At 34.3% G+C, this 16764-nt stretch overlaps 2 protein-coding genes and 1 long non-coding RNA gene across 3 annotated transcripts; 1 reads left to right on the top strand and 2 right to left on the bottom strand.

Annotated features, from left to right (window-relative positions):
* Positions 1-585: 585 nt before the first annotated feature.
* On the bottom strand, positions 586-1261 carry LOC144998189 (uncharacterized). The gene is made up of 2 exons (XR_013660188.1): positions 1042-1261; positions 586-954 (listed from the first exon to the last, which is right to left on the bottom strand). It is a non-coding gene; the product is annotated as an uncharacterized LOC144998189 (long non-coding RNA).
* A 13-nt stretch (positions 1262-1274) lies between these two features.
* Positions 1275-4604, bottom strand: LOC144998188 (uncharacterized). Its single transcript, XM_078958007.1, has 4 exons — positions 4191-4604; positions 2013-4096; positions 1683-1932; positions 1275-1589 (listed from the first exon to the last, which is right to left on the bottom strand). The coding sequence occupies exons 2-3, from the start codon at positions 3267-3269 to the stop codon at positions 1813-1815; spliced, it is 1377 nt and encodes a 458-aa protein (XP_078814133.1). The 5' UTR covers positions 3270-4096; positions 4191-4604; the 3' UTR covers positions 1275-1589; positions 1683-1812.
* Positions 4605-5383: 779 nt separating this feature from the next.
* KINESIN-13A (P-loop containing nucleoside triphosphate hydrolases superfamily protein) lies at positions 5384-10424 on the top strand. The gene is made up of 15 exons (XM_078997385.1): positions 5384-5679; positions 5803-5931; positions 6177-6450; positions 6726-6947; positions 7119-7310; positions 7487-7588; positions 7681-7758; positions 7883-7964; positions 8054-8216; positions 8295-8636; positions 8726-8944; positions 9020-9500; positions 9581-9646; positions 9741-9950; positions 10040-10424. Exons 3-14 carry the CDS (start codon positions 6238-6240, stop codon positions 9921-9923), a joined length of 2343 nt encoding a protein of 780 aa, XP_078853511.1. The 5' UTR covers positions 5384-5679; positions 5803-5931; positions 6177-6237; the 3' UTR covers positions 9924-9950; positions 10040-10424.
* Positions 10425-16764: the final 6340 nt, after the last annotated feature.

The following is a 16764-nucleotide window of genomic DNA, read 5'->3' as shown; positions in this document are numbered from 1 at the left end:
GATCGTAACCCTGGAAGGCAATTTTGGAACTGTAAAAGATGTGGTTTCATTCGATGGTCTGATCCCCCTATGTGTGCTAGGGCATTGGTGGTGATTCCAGGTTTGATAAGATCAAAGAATCGATTGGAGGAGAGGGTCGCCACTTTAACTGCAGAATTGTGGAACTACCAGCTGATGTTGTTTTGTTCATGGGTGTTTTTTTTTTGGTATTATTTTAATCTCTAAATATCTTCTGAAGGTTTGGATGGTAATGGAGTTTTGGTTTTTGGTTTGTAACCATTGCAGGGTTTTTATTTTTATTTTAATCGGATAGGGGTTTTTTTGCTTTCAGTTTATGTAGGTGGTTTTGGAATTGGTGGTGTTGTATTTGGTTTATGTATCAGATTAATGTGTAATGCAGTGGTAATGGTAATGGTAATGGAATGTAGTTTGTTATAGTTCATTGTTCAGTTTCTTGAATGTTTTTGAAATGTAATTGTTAAGTGTATTGTAATTGCATCTTGAAGATGGTTTTCATTTGCAATTGAAATGTACATTGTTATTAATTGATCTGTGAAGTGAAGGGTAGTACACAAAACATATTAATTCATCACCAAAAAGTGCATACACACCATTACATTCAAAGTTATAAAGTTCTTAACACAACCATGATCCAAAAAGTGCATACACACCATTACATGCAAAGTTTTCAAGTTCTTAACACATCTTCAAACAAGTACACATTACATAAGTTTCTAAATACCTACAACACCAACATCCTAATAACCACTAAAAAGTCAATTTTCAGCCTCCTCCAACTTCACCACTGCCTCCCTGCCCTTTACATGTTCTGGAATTGTGCCCTTTGTTATGACACTTTGAACAAGTGACTGCCAAATATTTCCTGCTCAATCTACCAGCTTGGCTGTTTGGCTCATCAACACCCCTTCTTCTCTTCTTCTTAGGCCTCCCAACCTACACATGTTGATATACTATAGTTAAAATTGAATTCATTCCATGTTCACATGTATACTATATATTTTGTGTACTTTAAATACAAACCTGTGTCTTATGTTTTGGTGGAAGTAAAGTGAATGGGCAGTCACTTTTAGGCCACATTGTACGTCCATTCAATGGATCAATTTTGTTGAAATACATGGCTTTCCATGTTGATAACCTATAGCAAGGATGGACCCATTCATCAACATGTGGGGCATTTTCACCATTTTCAATTTTGTCCCATATAGCACAAACAGCATGTCTACATGGGAAACCTGTAATCTCCCAAGACCTACAACTGCAACTGTGATCATTCAAATTTACCACATATTGGTCTTGCCATGTGCTTGCCACTTGGTACTTCCCTGCCCCATTGTATTTAGCCACATACTTTGATGCATCAGCCTTAATCTTTTCAAACAGTGTAGTTGCAGTAGGGGTTAGAAGTCCTTCACACTTATCTATTTCCTTTTGCACCACACATAACCTCTTCATGAGATACTCTCTAATATACTCTAAGCAAGTGATAATAGGTTTATCCCTACCTTCATCTAGCTTTGAATTGAATACCTCACAAAGGTTATTCAACAAACAATCAGTATGTGCCCTTCCTGAATAATATATATTAACAGAAGACAATTACACATATAGTAAACACACAAAAGGGAAGATTAACAATTCTCAATAAATTTCTAGAAACTTACCACTAAAGTGAGATTTAGCCCAAGTGTTTGCTGGGATCTTAGACACCCAAGCATGAGCCTCTGCATTGATCTTCTTCAACTCATCCATTGCTCTGTTAAAATGATTGACTGTTGTTGCTCTACCACACTCCTAAAGCTGGTCACTTAAGTCTTTTCCTTTCCATTGCTTCTTCATGTTTTCCTGGATATGCCTCAAACAGAACCTGTGTTCTGCACTAGGGAATACTTTCTCCATTGCTGGTATTATTCCCTAAACACAAGTCAATGTAATCAACATTAGTTAACCAAATGTATTTAGTAAAGGTAATAAAAAAGTTAGGTGGTACACACCTTTTGTCTATCTGAAATGAAGGTAAAGTTTGAATTTGGTCCCAGATCCAGATCTTCTCCTAACAGTTCCAAGAACCAGGTCCAGCTACTTGTTGATTCTGTCTCTACCACTGCATATGCTACAGGGTATATGCCATTGTTTGAGTCCAACCCTACAGCAGTTAACACTTGCCCAGGGTAAGGGCCCTTCATGAAAGTACCATCCAGACCTAGAAAATCTCTTAATCCAGATTTGAATCCTAACTTCAATGCACCTAAACAGACATATATTCTTCTAAAAGTTCTTGTGGTAACAGACAGGGAGGTTTCTGGATACACATCAATCCTAACTGTTGTACCAGGATTAGTGTTGAGTAGCTCCAACACATAATCCCTCAAAAATCCATACTGTACTTGGTAGTCCCCACTAATGATACGCTCAGCCATTGACTTTGCCCTAGCGACCTTTTGCAATGACATTCCTACCTCCAGTTTCTTGCACAACTCTTCGTGTAAAGCTTTCACTGGAATTTTAGGGTTACTCTGTATTTGTTGAACAATTAAGTTTGCTACGTATCTGGAAGTGCAAGCTTTAACTGCCCTTGTTTGCAAACATTTATGCTCATCCTGTACCGTTTTCACCAACCAATCCTGATTTTCATTAGCCCTCGATATTTGGACTGCCCATGGACATGTACCTTTATTGGCAATTACATCTTTACCCTTGCACTTTGCCCTACTTCTGGTTGAGGGCCCACCACTATCAACTCCTGTAGAAGGCTTACTTACAACACCTTTACATTTCACCCTAATCCGGATTTTGTCATTTTTGGCTAGGTATAAAGACCTCCTTGTTGCTACAGCATGTGAGTTCATGTAGTTTTTAACATCAACCTTGGTTTTGAAGACCTGACCAATCTGAAATGGTTTAACATGAACCTCTCCATGTGAGCATGTACTTGACTTACTCAACTCTTTTAGCAGTCTCTTCCTATCATCTTCATGAAATCCTGCAAATTGATAATCATCAGTGGCAATAACTTCCAACTCATTATCAAAGTCAACCACTCCAATCCCATCATCTTTTGAATGATTGTTCAAGATTCCATGTTCATCTACATTAACAGCATTATGGAATTCACTCATGTCTACATCTACATCAAATTGTATGTTAGACTCATCCACATTGTATTCACTGTCATCAGAATCATCTCCACTATCCTCAGAACCATGGCCACTCTCAGAGTAGAAAGCATCTCCACTATCATCACTCACCATACCCTCTAGATAATCCACTTCTGGTTGTTTTTCAAATGAAGTTTGAACATTAAACTCAGCATCATAATCAGCATAAAGTGAGTAATCCTCTACAAATGGTTCATAGTCATCAACTGTTGTAGTATTAGCTCAATTATCAGCTTGGCAGCTTGGTTCCTGTACATGGTAAGTTCCCAATTGTTCTTCAGTTTCAACTGCACTAGTGATCACTTCTTCTTGAGTTTCAATTTCATGATTCACCACTTCCTTTTGAATGACATGACTTTCTTTACCTTGTGACCTTATAAATGGTACAATACTCTTTGAGTAATCATGGCCTTCATCAACATCTAACACTTGTGACTGCTCATAATCAGGGTTCATAGACTTGTTTAGATCAAGCTTTCTACTACATGAGCCTGCTTCTCTCCTACAAGGTTTCTTTCTATTCATTTCAGGTGACACACTATCAGGCTCCAACTCTTCAATAACAACTTTAGAAGGAGACTTGTAATAACTACCTACCCTTGTCTGACCAGTTTCAATATACACCCTAATAAGTCTGTGTTTAGGGACATATGATACCATTTTAAGTACATCTTGATCATTACCTAAAGGCATTAAGCCATAGTCCAAAGGGTATTCAGGGATACAGAAATGGTAGTAAAGGGTTTGCTCAGTTTTGTACCCTAGTTCTCGAACCATGTCGTCAAGATCATGAACTGAAAATAAATCAGTGTCAACATAATCTACATATGCTACAACACCATCAACGTATTTCCTTCCAGGTGCTTTGGTGAAGACACCACTGTAGTGTATCTTCAACGTGAAATAGTTCTCATAACCTTCTGTAAACACAAAAAAAAGAAAGAGTAAAATCAATGATTTCCTTACGTCAACACAATAGACCAAGAAAAAACAAGTTTTGTTGTAGTATTGTACCGTATGTTTTTCCTAAGTCCTCCACGGTTACAAATTTTTCTCGAAAACACCATATTGATAGCACCATTGCAATTTCTGCAGCTTAAAACCCTAAATCCCAATTTCTGTTCTTGCTTCTTCGATGGGAATGAACCCGATGACTAAACCTGTAACTGGTTATCTTCTTGGGAGAGGGACGGGTAGTGATGTGCAAGCAAGTAATCATTTCATATTAAAGAGAGGAGGTTACAACTGAAATGACGAAATTACCCCTGCAATATTTTATTAAAAAATGAGTTAACGGTGAAATGCTAACGGAGTGAGCCGGAGGGACCATTTGTTAAAAGTTTTGAAACCACAGGGACCATCTGTGAGGTTTTTTGAACTTAGGGACTAAACTTGATATTTCTGGAAACCACAGGGACCATTTTTGAAGTTTTGTCTAAAATAAATTTTCATCCAAGAGTATAAATACTAAAAAAAGTCATCATTTTGGCTTGTTTTAAGAATTTTAAAAGTTTTCATACGAACGATGTTCATTACCTTAATGTTCTTGCGCAAAAGACGTTAATTGCCTAATGCTGGATTATCATGTGAAATTATTTGTGTACACCTATACGTTGGATCAAATAAATTTAAAAGAAATGACTACGATCTCCTCGTTCCAATGGGATTTGGATTATGTTATTGTTACTGTGTGACTACATGATCCTTCGTTTATTCAAAAATTGATATTAATACATTTTACTTTCATCAGTCTTTTCTAACGAGATCATTTGAAGGTGGTTAATTAAAAAAAGTTTAATTGTAGAATGTTAAAAACCAACATATATTTCTCTTAAAAATAATGTGGAGGAATCTTATGTGTTGACTTGGTGTCAAACTCAACGAGACTTTTGACCAAATTAATAAAATACATAAATTCGTTTTCATTATATGTGTCAGATCAATTTACAACAATCATTTAATTTATAGACCTACAACTTTTGTTGACTAATAATCCTCGTTTATCACCAATAAATACTATCCATATTGGTTAGTAACTAAATATAACTATGATTAAATCATTAAATCATGTTACCCTATGAGCTATGAAAAATATTATATTCATTTTATCTTTAAAACATTTGTATAATTATTATCATTACTTCAAAATTAAAATGAAAACGATATTTAAAAGTTAGGCGTATTTAACTTTTAACGCACTCCTTCAACTCACCGTCCACCCAAAATATACACAAGAAAGAGAAAGAGGAGAGAGAAAGAGAAAGAGAGGCTTTGTAACAAAGGCTGTATCTGCGTATTATATGATTAACAATGAAGAAAAGCCATTAAAGCTGTGTACGCCTTCCTCCCCCTATCATCATAATCGCACATGGAAATCTCATTCCTCAACCACATCAATCTCACGTAATCCATTCTAGGGTTTTATGTTTAACCAAACTACCTGTAGATCTGCCTTTTCGTCCGTCCCGATTTTCATTTCTACGTTTTTTTCTGATTCAAACAGGTGCGTCTATTTCAATTCTCTGTAATGTTTGTAATTTCTTATACGAGTATGTAAATTTGGAGATTATTCGCGTCTGCATTATTCGGTTCATCTTCTTATCTCTGTTGTTATTGAAATGTGTAGGGATTTTGTTAAGGGGATTGATCTGCATGCTCGAGAATCGATTGATTTCCAGATTTATCTGATCTGAACCGGACTTGTATTTGAAAACGCTTCACATCCGCTTCAATTCGAAGTTTCCCTCATTTTTAGGTATGTATCTTTTTAATGCTAACATTTGGGGAGGTTATGAATTGGGAATTGGAAATGGTAATATGAGAGATGGTATTACCTTCTGTGTTCATCAGCGTTTGTAACATGACGACAAAGAGAATTTAAAATAGAATTGCAATTAGAAAGTGTATACGGAGAATTGGCTTGTTGGGGATAAGGGTTACTTGTCTTTTATTGTATCATATCTAACTAATTTTGTTTGTTTGTTTGCTCCATGATTGAAGCCTTTCTCTGTAACTAAACCTCAAAGAAAAGTTGGCTCCCCAACGCAGATTACAGCGCCACATGGGCGGCCAGATGCAACAGAGAAATGCTTCTGCAACTTCTCTGTATGATCAATCTGCAGATGGTGGGTCCCATCACAATGCAGGTTCTGCTAACGATGCTGGAGATGCTGTAATGGCAAGATGGCTCCAGTCTGCAGGTCTACAGCATCTGGCCTCACCTGTGGCATCAAATGGGATTGATCAACGCCTCCTACCCAATCTCCTCATGCAGGTATTTTCAGATTTTCTTTAATATTGAATTTGATCAACGCCTCCTACCCAATCACCTCATTTACCTTTTCCTTTCATTTCCCCATTTTCTCACTTTTTTTCAAACATATGACCTATGAGAATAAAACTTTGATGCATACCAATAAGTTATGTGTCAACAGCCTCTTTATCCAATTCCCCAAGGAAGTTCTTGTGGTGTGTTGAAGTATATATGGACTCAATTCCATTTGGTTATGATGTTTGTTAAATGTGGTGTGTTATTATGTATGTTTGCAGGGGTATGGAGCACAATCTGCTGAAGAAAAGCAAAGGCTTTTTAAATTAATGAGGAACCTTAATTTCAATGGTGAATCTGGTTCTGAGCCTTTCTCTCCAACAACTCAAGGCTCTGGAGGAATTGGTGCATCAGATGGTTTTTATTCTCCGGATTTCAGGGGTGATTTTGGTGCAGGGCTATTGGATTTACATGCTATGGATGACACTGAGCTTCTTACAGAGGTATGCATTTCATTGTTCTATTATACCTTTTAGCCCTTATGCAAGTTGATAAATGACATCTAGTTGATTGTTTTTAAGGATGTATGTTTTAAGGTCAACATGAATGATTCCTGCATACGTTGTTTTAGTATTTGGCGACTCATATCACAATCATATTTGATTTGTTTCCAGAATGTTGACTCAGAACCATTTGAGCAATCACCTTTTATGCCTGCTGTTACTAAAGCAGTCGAAAATGACCAAGATACCCTTCCATACCGCCAACAAAGAGGACAAACAGATGTAGATGCTTCTTTTGGGTTACCAACACCCGAAAAAGAAATCAGCTCAAGGGAAAATAATGTGGCCAAGATTAAAGTCGTGGTATGTAGCTCTCATTTTTTCAACCATATTATCTATTATTATCCTTATAGTTATAGTTTGAAATGACAAAATTTAAAAGTAACTGATTGTTAGAAGAGTATACCCCTCATGTCATATTTCTATTCTTGCATATAAAAATGGTTTTTGGGAGTGAAAAGAAATTATGTTTATTTCAGGTGCGCAAAAGACCACTGAATAAGAAGGAACTTTCTCGCAAGGAAGATGATGTTGTGAGTGTATGTGACAACAGTCTAACTGTTCATGAACCCAAGCTTAAGGTTTGTATATACGAATGTTAAGATGGAATTATATAAATTTATATAAATCTTCATGTGTGACATTAGAAACTAACATTTGACTTTTTTCAAAGGTTGACCTTACTGCTTATGTTGAAAGGCATGAGTTCTGTTTTGATGCTGTTCTCGACCAGCAAGTAACCAATGATGAGGTAATTCTTTTTTTTTTTTTTCTTAAAGAAATCCTAAAGTACAAGCTTTCATCCACATATGCTCGAATTGGCTTTTCCTACTAAATGTTTAATATATGTTATTATTAATTTTTTTTTGAAACAGGTATATCGTGAAACTGTACAGCCGATCATTCCTATCATATTTCAGCGAACAAAAGCAACTTGTTTTGCTTATGGCCAGACAGGTATATGCTTGTTCTTTTATGTTAAGGGTTTGCTTCTTTTTGTTTATTTATTTATATTTTTGGTTTTGAGTTGAAAATATTTATTGCAGGAAGTGGGAAGACATACACAATGCAACCATTACCTCTTAGAGCTGCAGAAGATCTTGTTAGATTATTACATCAGCCAGCATATCGTAATCAAAAGTTCAAATTATGGCTAAGTTATTTTGAAATTTATGGTGGAAAACTCTACGATCTACTAAGCGATAGAAAGTCAGTATTTCATAATTAAAATCTTGAAATAAAGGATGAAAAAGAAAAAGCAAGTTTTTTAATTTGGTGTCAATGTAGGAAACTTTGCATGAGAGAAGATGGAAGACAACAGGTTTGCATAGTTGGGTTGCAAGAATTTGAAGTTTTGGATGTACAAATTGTTAAAGAATTCATTGAAAAAGGGAATTCTGCTAGAAGTACTGGTTCTACTGGAGCTAATGAGGAGTCTTCAAGGTCACATGCTATATTACAACTAGTTATTAAAAAGCACAATGAGGTAAAAGATACCAGAAGGAATAATTATAATAATAATAATGATGGCAATGAAAAGGGTGGCAAAGTTGTTGGAAAAATCTCCTTTATTGATCTTGCTGGCAGTGAAAGAGGTGCTGATACTACCGATAATGACCGACAAACGCGGTATTTTTTCTTAGTAAATTACAATTTTGGTCCCCAAAGCTTTTCTTTTGGAGTTTTACTCCTCCTTATTTGTAATGTGTTTGTTACAGGATTGAAGGAGCTGAAATCAATAAGAGTCTTTTGGCTCTGAAGGAGTGCATTCGTGCACTTGATAATGATCAGCTTCATATCCCATTTCGTGGGAGCAAACTGACCGAAGTTCTTCGCGATTCATTTGTTGGAAACTCAAGGACTGTTATGATATCTTGCATTTCACCAAATGCTGGTTCTTGTGAACACACTCTCAATACCTTGAGATATGCTGATAGGTATGTTGTTTTTTTTCTTTCTATGAGCACCCCAAAAACCCGACTTGTTTGATTATGTATCTGATATTACAACAGAGTTAAAAGCCTTTCAAAAGGTTCGAAAAAAGATCAAGCTGGAAGCTCACAAACAACTACCAAAGACTCTTCATCAGCAAACACACTAAGCCTCTCTGACAATGAAGACACAAAAATAGTATTTACAGATACAGGTAATAGAAGAGGTGCACAGCCACAACGAGACAGCATCTCTTCAGATTTCGATAAACAACAACCTCTTCCTCCATCATCCTCAAATTACACCCGCGATGACACCTGGCAGCAGGCTTCTGGTTTCGAAAAGGAAAGAAACGTGTATTTGACTTCAAACGATACAGAAGAAACACCAGTCCAAAAAGTGTCGCCACCTCGAAGAAAAAGTGGTGTTAATTGGCAGAAGAAGGATAGTAGTGATGTTTTCTCAAGTGTGGGTAGTAAACAACCCAGTTATACGATGACATCATCAAAACAAACCGAAGTTGAACAGCCTCATGACGAGAATATCAATGAAATACTTGAGGTAAGTACTAAACGTAAGCAACAGGGATCGAGCTATTCTTTTTTCTTTTTTTTGATGATGATGGTGTTTGATGATTGTAGGAAGAAGAAGCTTTAATTGCAGCGCACAGGAAAGAGATTGAAGATACAATGGAAATAGTCCGTGAAGTAAGGAGAAAATTGTTTAAATATTGCTGCGTGTATAAAAATTAAAAATGAATAGACAGACTACTTATAAGTTATTACATGGAATGGAAATCAGGAAATGAAACTGCTGGCAGAAGTTGATAAACCAGGAAGCCTTATCGACAACTACGTGACTCAGTTAAGTTTCGTGCTGTCACGCAAAGCAGCAAGTCTTGTGAGCCTCCAAGCTCGCCTTGCCAGGTTCCAGCATCGCCTCAAGGAGCAGGAGATTCTCAGCCGTAAGCGGCTACCTCGCTAATACCCACACCCCACTCCACTTTCCCTTGTAATCTCTCTCTCTCTCTCTCTCTCTCTCTCTCTCATGTGCAAAAAAGACGTAAATGTCCTCAATCAGCCTGATCATTTTCATTGTAGGAATCGAACGAGAGTGGATTGTGATGTGAGTGTGGAGATTTGAAATGATTGCATTTCTTTTGGTTTTGGTTTTGGTTGGTTAAGTTTTGATTTGAATGAAATGGTGTTTTTGTGAACAAGTGGAAAAACAAAAGAAAGAGAAAAACACAAGGTATTGCTTGCCGCTTGCTGCTGGTTTGGTTTTTACTTTTTATATATGTAATGCTGAATTACACCTTCCTACACCATGAAACTTTATTATAATATTATTTCATATTATGTATAGGGCTAAATGCAAGAAATAGCAATGTACTTTTCATGTTCATTTTTTTTTTTCTGTTTTTATGCAATGTACTAACGATGTTTTTATTATATCTTTTGTATTATCAGTTTTTTTTTTTCTTTATATTGAAAAATCTGCAAATAACAAGTAATATAAAAGTGTTTGTAATAAGAAAAAAATAAAGTATAATGTTATAGTAAAAATGAAAATGCATTATCATTTTTTGCAATCTTTAAATATTATTAAAAGAGAACTCTTAATTCATCAATGAAGCAATCAGGATTTTTGATTGTATTTCAATCCTATGTTTTTCACTATTAGATTAGATTGTTGATATCATATTCTTCAAATAAAATTCAAACACAATTACATTTAATTATAGAATCTTTAATAATTATATAATCTTTAAATTCAATAATTTCATTATCAATTACAACATATTATTCTCTTTATATACGATATATTAGTTTCTTTAATTAATATTGTTTTTAATTTAACTATCTTATTTATAGCTTCTGGTTTTAAAATTTAAACCCGTTTAGTTTTTATTATTTTTTTTTTGAAAAAACTCATTAAATAAACATATCAATAATTTGGCCATTAACTTATAAAATCTAATCTAATCCTATTAAATTAGCAAAATATTTAAGAGTCAAAAATAAAATCAATATTATTTATAATTTATCTTCCGGTATATCCTAAGTAAAATAAATCAATTTGAGATAATGATATTGAATTTAAAACTCATTAATTAAGCAAGTCAATTAATTTGAAAATTTGATTTAATATAAATGATATCATTTTTTCCAGATAAATAACCGTAAATCTTCAAAATTCATCAAGGGAAAAACAGTTATCTTGAATTTAATCTTACTAATATAGTAAATACCTCAAGTTTTGGAAGTAATAATCGGTTTGATACATGTTAAATTACAATTGCTCGATTTCCAACCATCTAACTCAATAATTGTATGTATTTATTCTTAAACTTACCATTTAATCGGTTTGATACATGTTAAATTACCATTGCTCGATTTCCAACCATCTAACTCAATAATTGTATGTATTTATTCTTAAACTTACCATCTTTTATAATGTTATTGATTATATTTACTATATTTAAGTTTAATCTGCAGAGAATTTCACTTGAAAGTGATGATCATTAGTTGATGTTTGTATTGAAGCTTGAAGATGAATCAAAATTCTAAATACCTTAGTGGTAATATCCTACATATTTAATAATTGAGTATTTCGAAAAAAAATATTTTCCATTAACTTTGATAACAAATTTGTTGAATTAAACATATTTTTATGCTTATAAATTTATTTTTTCTACTCACTTGTACTTATCATCTTGAAGATGAAAAAAAATTAACCATGACTATACTGAAAAGTGCCAAAAAGATCATATAGGTCATACCTTTCTAACATGATCTTCAAATGTTCTTTGCTTAATTCTTTGTTTTTTATTTATTTCATTTTTGTGTATTTGATTTGTTTATTCAAGAAACTCGGTTTTCTACTAATTTTGATAAAAAATTGTTGAATTAAGCATACTTTTATGACTATAAATTTGTTTTCTATTAACAAATCAAGTGTAAATGAATTTGAACAACTGTTAAATTTCATATTCTATAATGTAATTAATGCACTAATTAACCAAATAATAATACATGTCCAAGTAGTTGGGTACCTCCAGGACAATAAGCAAATATGCAAATTATAAGCAATTTCACAATATTGTATTTTTTTTTACTAACTTTAAATTAACAATTACTTCTTTCACTTGCTTATATTATTGATTACTCATATAGGTTTGTAATAAAATAAAATTTTGATAAATTGAAAAAATTATTCAACAAAACCTAATTGGTTATATATCAATTTAGGTTTCTTTTTGTGTTGTCATGTTTGTTGATTTGGTTATGTAGGATTCATTTGAAGTTTGATTTTTTTACAAGAATGTTAATGTTCACATTCAAGTAGAAACAATCACAATTGGTAAATATTCCAAATAATTTTTCACTTACATTAATCAAAATTGTTACTTTAAATGGTGTGTTCTCATAGAAGTCACACCGGTTGTCACTATACAGATCTTCTAGCTGTCTATAGAAGAATCCTAGCGGCTCTATAAATAATTTTGCTGCGTTTTCAATGAATGATCACTCTATCAACATTCATTCTTTAAAGTTCTTTCTCTTATTTTTGATATACATTGGTGTCACAACAATAAGGCAGAAAAATATGTTAGTAACCATTAAAGATGAAAAGGTAAGATATAATTTAAGAATATTATATAAAGTATAAATTGTGGATTTGTGATATTTATTTCTATAAAAAATATGTTATTTGATTACTAGGTTATATATCTGTTTTGTTTTGTTTTGTTTTTTTTTTTTTTGTTTTTTTTTTTTTTGTTTTTTTTTTGTAATTTGATTTTGACAAGTTTGATCTAAATTTAATAATTGAAGCAGGTAGGAAAGATATGTGTTAACGATTTTGAATTTGTATTGTGTCACACCCCCAAACCAAGGATGGCGGAAACGTCCGGGGGTGGAGGACTTCATGTACAGTATCACAACAACGAATATAATAGTGCTCGAAGTAAATACAACCACCATATATATAATTGAAAAAGTTACACCAAAGTATATGTTTACATGTTTCAAAAGCAATTACATTATGATGACAAAAATGAATTGTTGACGGTTTAACGTCCCATCCTCAAAGCGATGAAGTTTTCCTGTTTCACTGATTTCCTGAGAATACAAGTAGTTTTGAAAAGTGTCAACAATTAAGTTGGTGAGTTCATAAGAGTTTTGTTTGAAGTAGAAACCGTTTTTCCTTGTAAAATCGATATAGTTTGATTTGCAGAAAATCCAATATTTTCTTAGTTAAGTGTGAATAGAAATATTCCTTTATGATGCATTAATGAACCCTAGAATGACTCGTAGAGTTCCTCTATAATCGTCCAGCGTATATAAGTTATATAAGGTTTAAATTAGATAAAACGTTGAATATAGTGGGTCCGCCCTAGGTCCACAACCAAACAAGGAACAGGAGATGAGGCAGGCATCACTAATTCTAGGCCAATCGAGACAAAATTCTTATAAGACTCAAACATGTACGCTCAGCGATTATAGTTGAAGTCTAACAGTTCTACATGCAATATAGTTTTAATATCATAATAACTATCTTAAGTGAACCTGGTACTTTGTATCGGTACCCCCTTTTTGTATAAAGACCCGACACTTTGTATTTGTACCCCTTTTTATATAAAAACCGACACTTTGTATTTGTACCCCTTTTTGCATATAAACCCGGCACTTTGTATTTGTACCCCTTTTTGTATGAAAACCGGCACTTTGTATTTGTACCCCTTTTTCGTATATAAACCTGGCACTTTGTATTTGTACCCCCTTTTGTATAAAAACCTGGTACTTTGTATTTGTACCCCCCTTTTTGTACAAGTATGTTATGTAAATAATCATAAACTATACCTATTATAGTTTATTAAAATGTTTGAAATGTATATGTACCCTAACTATACCTATTATAGTTTAGTATATTTCTTTGTGGTGTTTAAGAACCCCACTCTATGTAAGGCAAACGTATAGTACGATATAACTATGATTCACTTGCTTTGTTTTGTACTATTGATTATGATGGAGGATTCTTATAAATTCAACAAGTAATTTCCTATTATATAAATATATCATGACAAGAAATACATGTAAAATATGAAGTTATCAAAGATTTAACACTTTGCTCAACATGTTACAAAGTGTTTTGATAGTTAGAAGCTGTTAATTAATTCTTAGTCTTTCAGCACTGTTTTAGAAAAATCATAGAAAAATCATACGAAGTCGAAAACTAGACCCGTAAATTCTGAGAGTTCAAAAAATGTGTCTAGTTTACTCATAATTTTTATCAAGATTTTTAATGACCTCAAATTTGGGTGAAAAAGTCCATAATCACAGACTGGTCCGGATTGGTGTTTGAAATGATAGGCAGTTTTGTAAAATTCACCATAAATTGTAGAAAAATCGTATGGAGATGTGCAAGTAGTCATTTTAAAGCTAAGAACTTGAACTATTTTCACCTTGTACATTTTTGAAAAATAAAATGTTTAAGTTGTCCAAAACAGTCCGTGAATGGAGTTGAACTTTTCTGATGAAGGCTGTTAGAAAAATTTGGTTATGTTCTTGGTGTTTTAACTTGTATTCCCCCCCTAAAAACTTGAGAAAACATGAAAATGTAGGGGTATGAACTCACCTTGAGTGATTTCAGTAGATAAGTGTTGAAGAAGAGAAGTGTTCGACCCAAGAACACTTGAAGAATCACTTGAAGATTCGAAGCTCTAACGCTAATATGATGGAGTTTGTGTAAGATATTCATGATTTGAGTAGAATGAAGTGAAATAATCATAAGGAGGATGAATTATACTTACTAAGAGTGGAAGAACACTTGAAAATCAGCCTTGAATCTCGAAATTGGAGTGGGAAAAATTTGAGAGAAAAGTGGTGTTTGATACTTGGTGAAATGAGGGCAAATGAGAGAAAATGAGGAGAGAGGATGTTTGTTCCAGCTCTAAAAACGTGGAAATGAGTGTAAATTGAGTGTGAGGGACATTGAAGTGACCTAGGTAAGGTGGGAAGGTGTGGTTAGTCAAAGAGTGGGTGTGGGGTGGTTGCTTGTGACATTGGATAAGACAAAGTCAACACTCCACCTTTAATAATTCACCCATTTGATTTTTATTATTTAGATAATGATTTTCATCAAAATATGTTTAAATTATGAATATTTAGAGTTTATTATGTTAAAATATAATTTCTGGAGAAAATCTCGCTTTAAAATCACGAAAAACGGGCTTAAAATGTTAAAAATATCAAAAATGGGCTAAAAGTGACAAATTTCCGAATTCTGGCCGAGGTTCGGTTTTCTGATGCTGAACCGAGAGAGAGGGAGGCAGAAACCGAGAGGGAAGAAGAGGGAGAGTAGGAACCGAGAGGGGAGAAAGGAGAGAGAGGGAACCGAGAGAGGAGAAGAGAGAGCAGAGACCGAGAGGCGGGTAGAGACAGAGAGGAGAGGAAGCGGCAGAGAGGCGGAAGGCGAACAGAGAGTGCGAGAAGCGAACAGAGGCAGAGGCTCGGTCCTCGCATGCCACAGCCAACAGAGGCTCGGTCCTCGCGTGCCACAGCCAACAGAGGCTCGGTCCTCGCCTAAGAAGCCTCTCTTCTTGGTTTCGGTTCCTAAAGCCTATTTTTCTCGTTTTCGCCCCGTTTTGAGCTGTTTTTGACCCGGTTAAGGGTCGGAATGACCCGAATGATTCCAAAAAGTTACGGGAAACTTTTGAGAGAGATTTGGGAGAGATTTCTCACACTTGGAGAGATTTGGGAGAGATTTGACATTCTTGGAGAGATTTCTCATACAAAGAGATATTTGCGAGAGTTTTCACATACTTGGAGAGATTGGGAGAGATTTGACATTCTTGGAGAGATTTCTCATATAGAGAGATATTTGAGAGAGATTTCACATACTTGGAGAGATTTGGAAGAGATTTGACATTCTTGGAGAGATTTCTCATACAAAGAGATATTTGAGAGAGATTTCACATACTTAGAGGGATTTGGGAGAGATTTGACATTCTTGGAGAGATTTCTAATACAGAGAGATATTTGAGAGAGATTTCGCATACTTGGAGAGATTTGGGAGAGGTTTGACATAGAGAGAGATAGAGTGAAACGATTGAGAGAGGTTCCATGTGGGATAGTTGTGAGTGTCCGGCATCGCAATGCATGGTTCGTGAACCCTGTTAAGCCTTGTTTAAGGATCTTACACACTCCCGATGAGTATGCAATATTGTTTTATCGGTTTGGGCCGCCACGTACCACAGTTTTTAGGTTAAAGAGATCTAGTTGTACGTACTTTTCGATTTATGATTTCTTATCAGAATAGCGAGTTGTTTAGTAAATACTGAACGTAAGTCCTAGTACACAAGGGTTAGTTGAGCTGACCGGTTTGACTTGTTGACTTTATTTGCCTTTGAATTGACCAGAATTTGACGGTTGTCACATATTGCCCTCCAAAAACCAGCTATAGCCTGATAGACCGTTCCTTAATATCTTGGTATGTGTTAACATTTCTTCAAATTTGGTTACAAGAAATCATGGATGCACTTCTTGAATCAATCCTCTAAACTGAATTTAATTTGTTAGTTGGATGCAATGACCAAAATGCAAGATTTGTGAAAATTCATTACTATTTATTAGTGTTAACCTTTGACAAATTATGAAACTAATATTATATTTTTGTTCATAACATTTTTTTTCTTGTAATAATTTCTTTGATAAGAAGATGTATATGTGATTGGGTGCAGCCCTGAAAAATCATATTTTAATTCTTATAAGAAAAAATCCTTAATAAATTTACCAAATTAAAATATATGAATTTGATGTTT

The sequence above is a fragment of the Lactuca saligna genome, chromosome 5, assembly GCF_052625555.1.
Source record: "Lactuca saligna cultivar CGN05327 chromosome 5, ASM5262555v1, whole genome shotgun sequence".
Taxonomy (NCBI): Eukaryota; Viridiplantae; Streptophyta; class Magnoliopsida; order Asterales; family Asteraceae; genus Lactuca; species Lactuca saligna.
Note: the sequence above shows the minus strand (reverse complement) of the source record. Positions and strands in the feature narration are given on the sequence as shown.

What these genes read in the sequence shown, in the direction of transcription:
- KINESIN-13A (XM_078997385.1), top strand. Translation starts at nt 6,238, where the DNA reads ATGGGCGGCCAGATGCAACAGAGAAATGCTTCTGCAACTTCTCTGTAT. An exon ending in AGCAAGTAACCAATGATGAG is followed by an intron (nt 7,759 to 7,882) that starts GTAATTCTTTTT and finishes TTTTTGAAACAG; the next exon opens with GTATATCGTGAAACTGTACA. An exon ending in CAATGGAAATAGTCCGTGAA is followed by an intron (nt 9,647 to 9,740) that starts GTAAGGAGAAAA and finishes AATGGAAATCAG; the next exon opens with GAAATGAAACTGCTGGCAGA.
- LOC144998188 (XM_078958007.1), bottom strand. Translation starts at nt 3,269, where the DNA reads ATGGTGAGTGATGATAGTGGAGATGCTTTCTACTCTGAGAGTGGCCAT. An exon ending in TCATTTCAGATAGACAAAAG is followed by an intron (nt 1,933 to 2,012) that starts GTGTGTACCACC and finishes ACTTGTGTTTAG; the next exon opens with GGAATAATACCAGCAATGGA.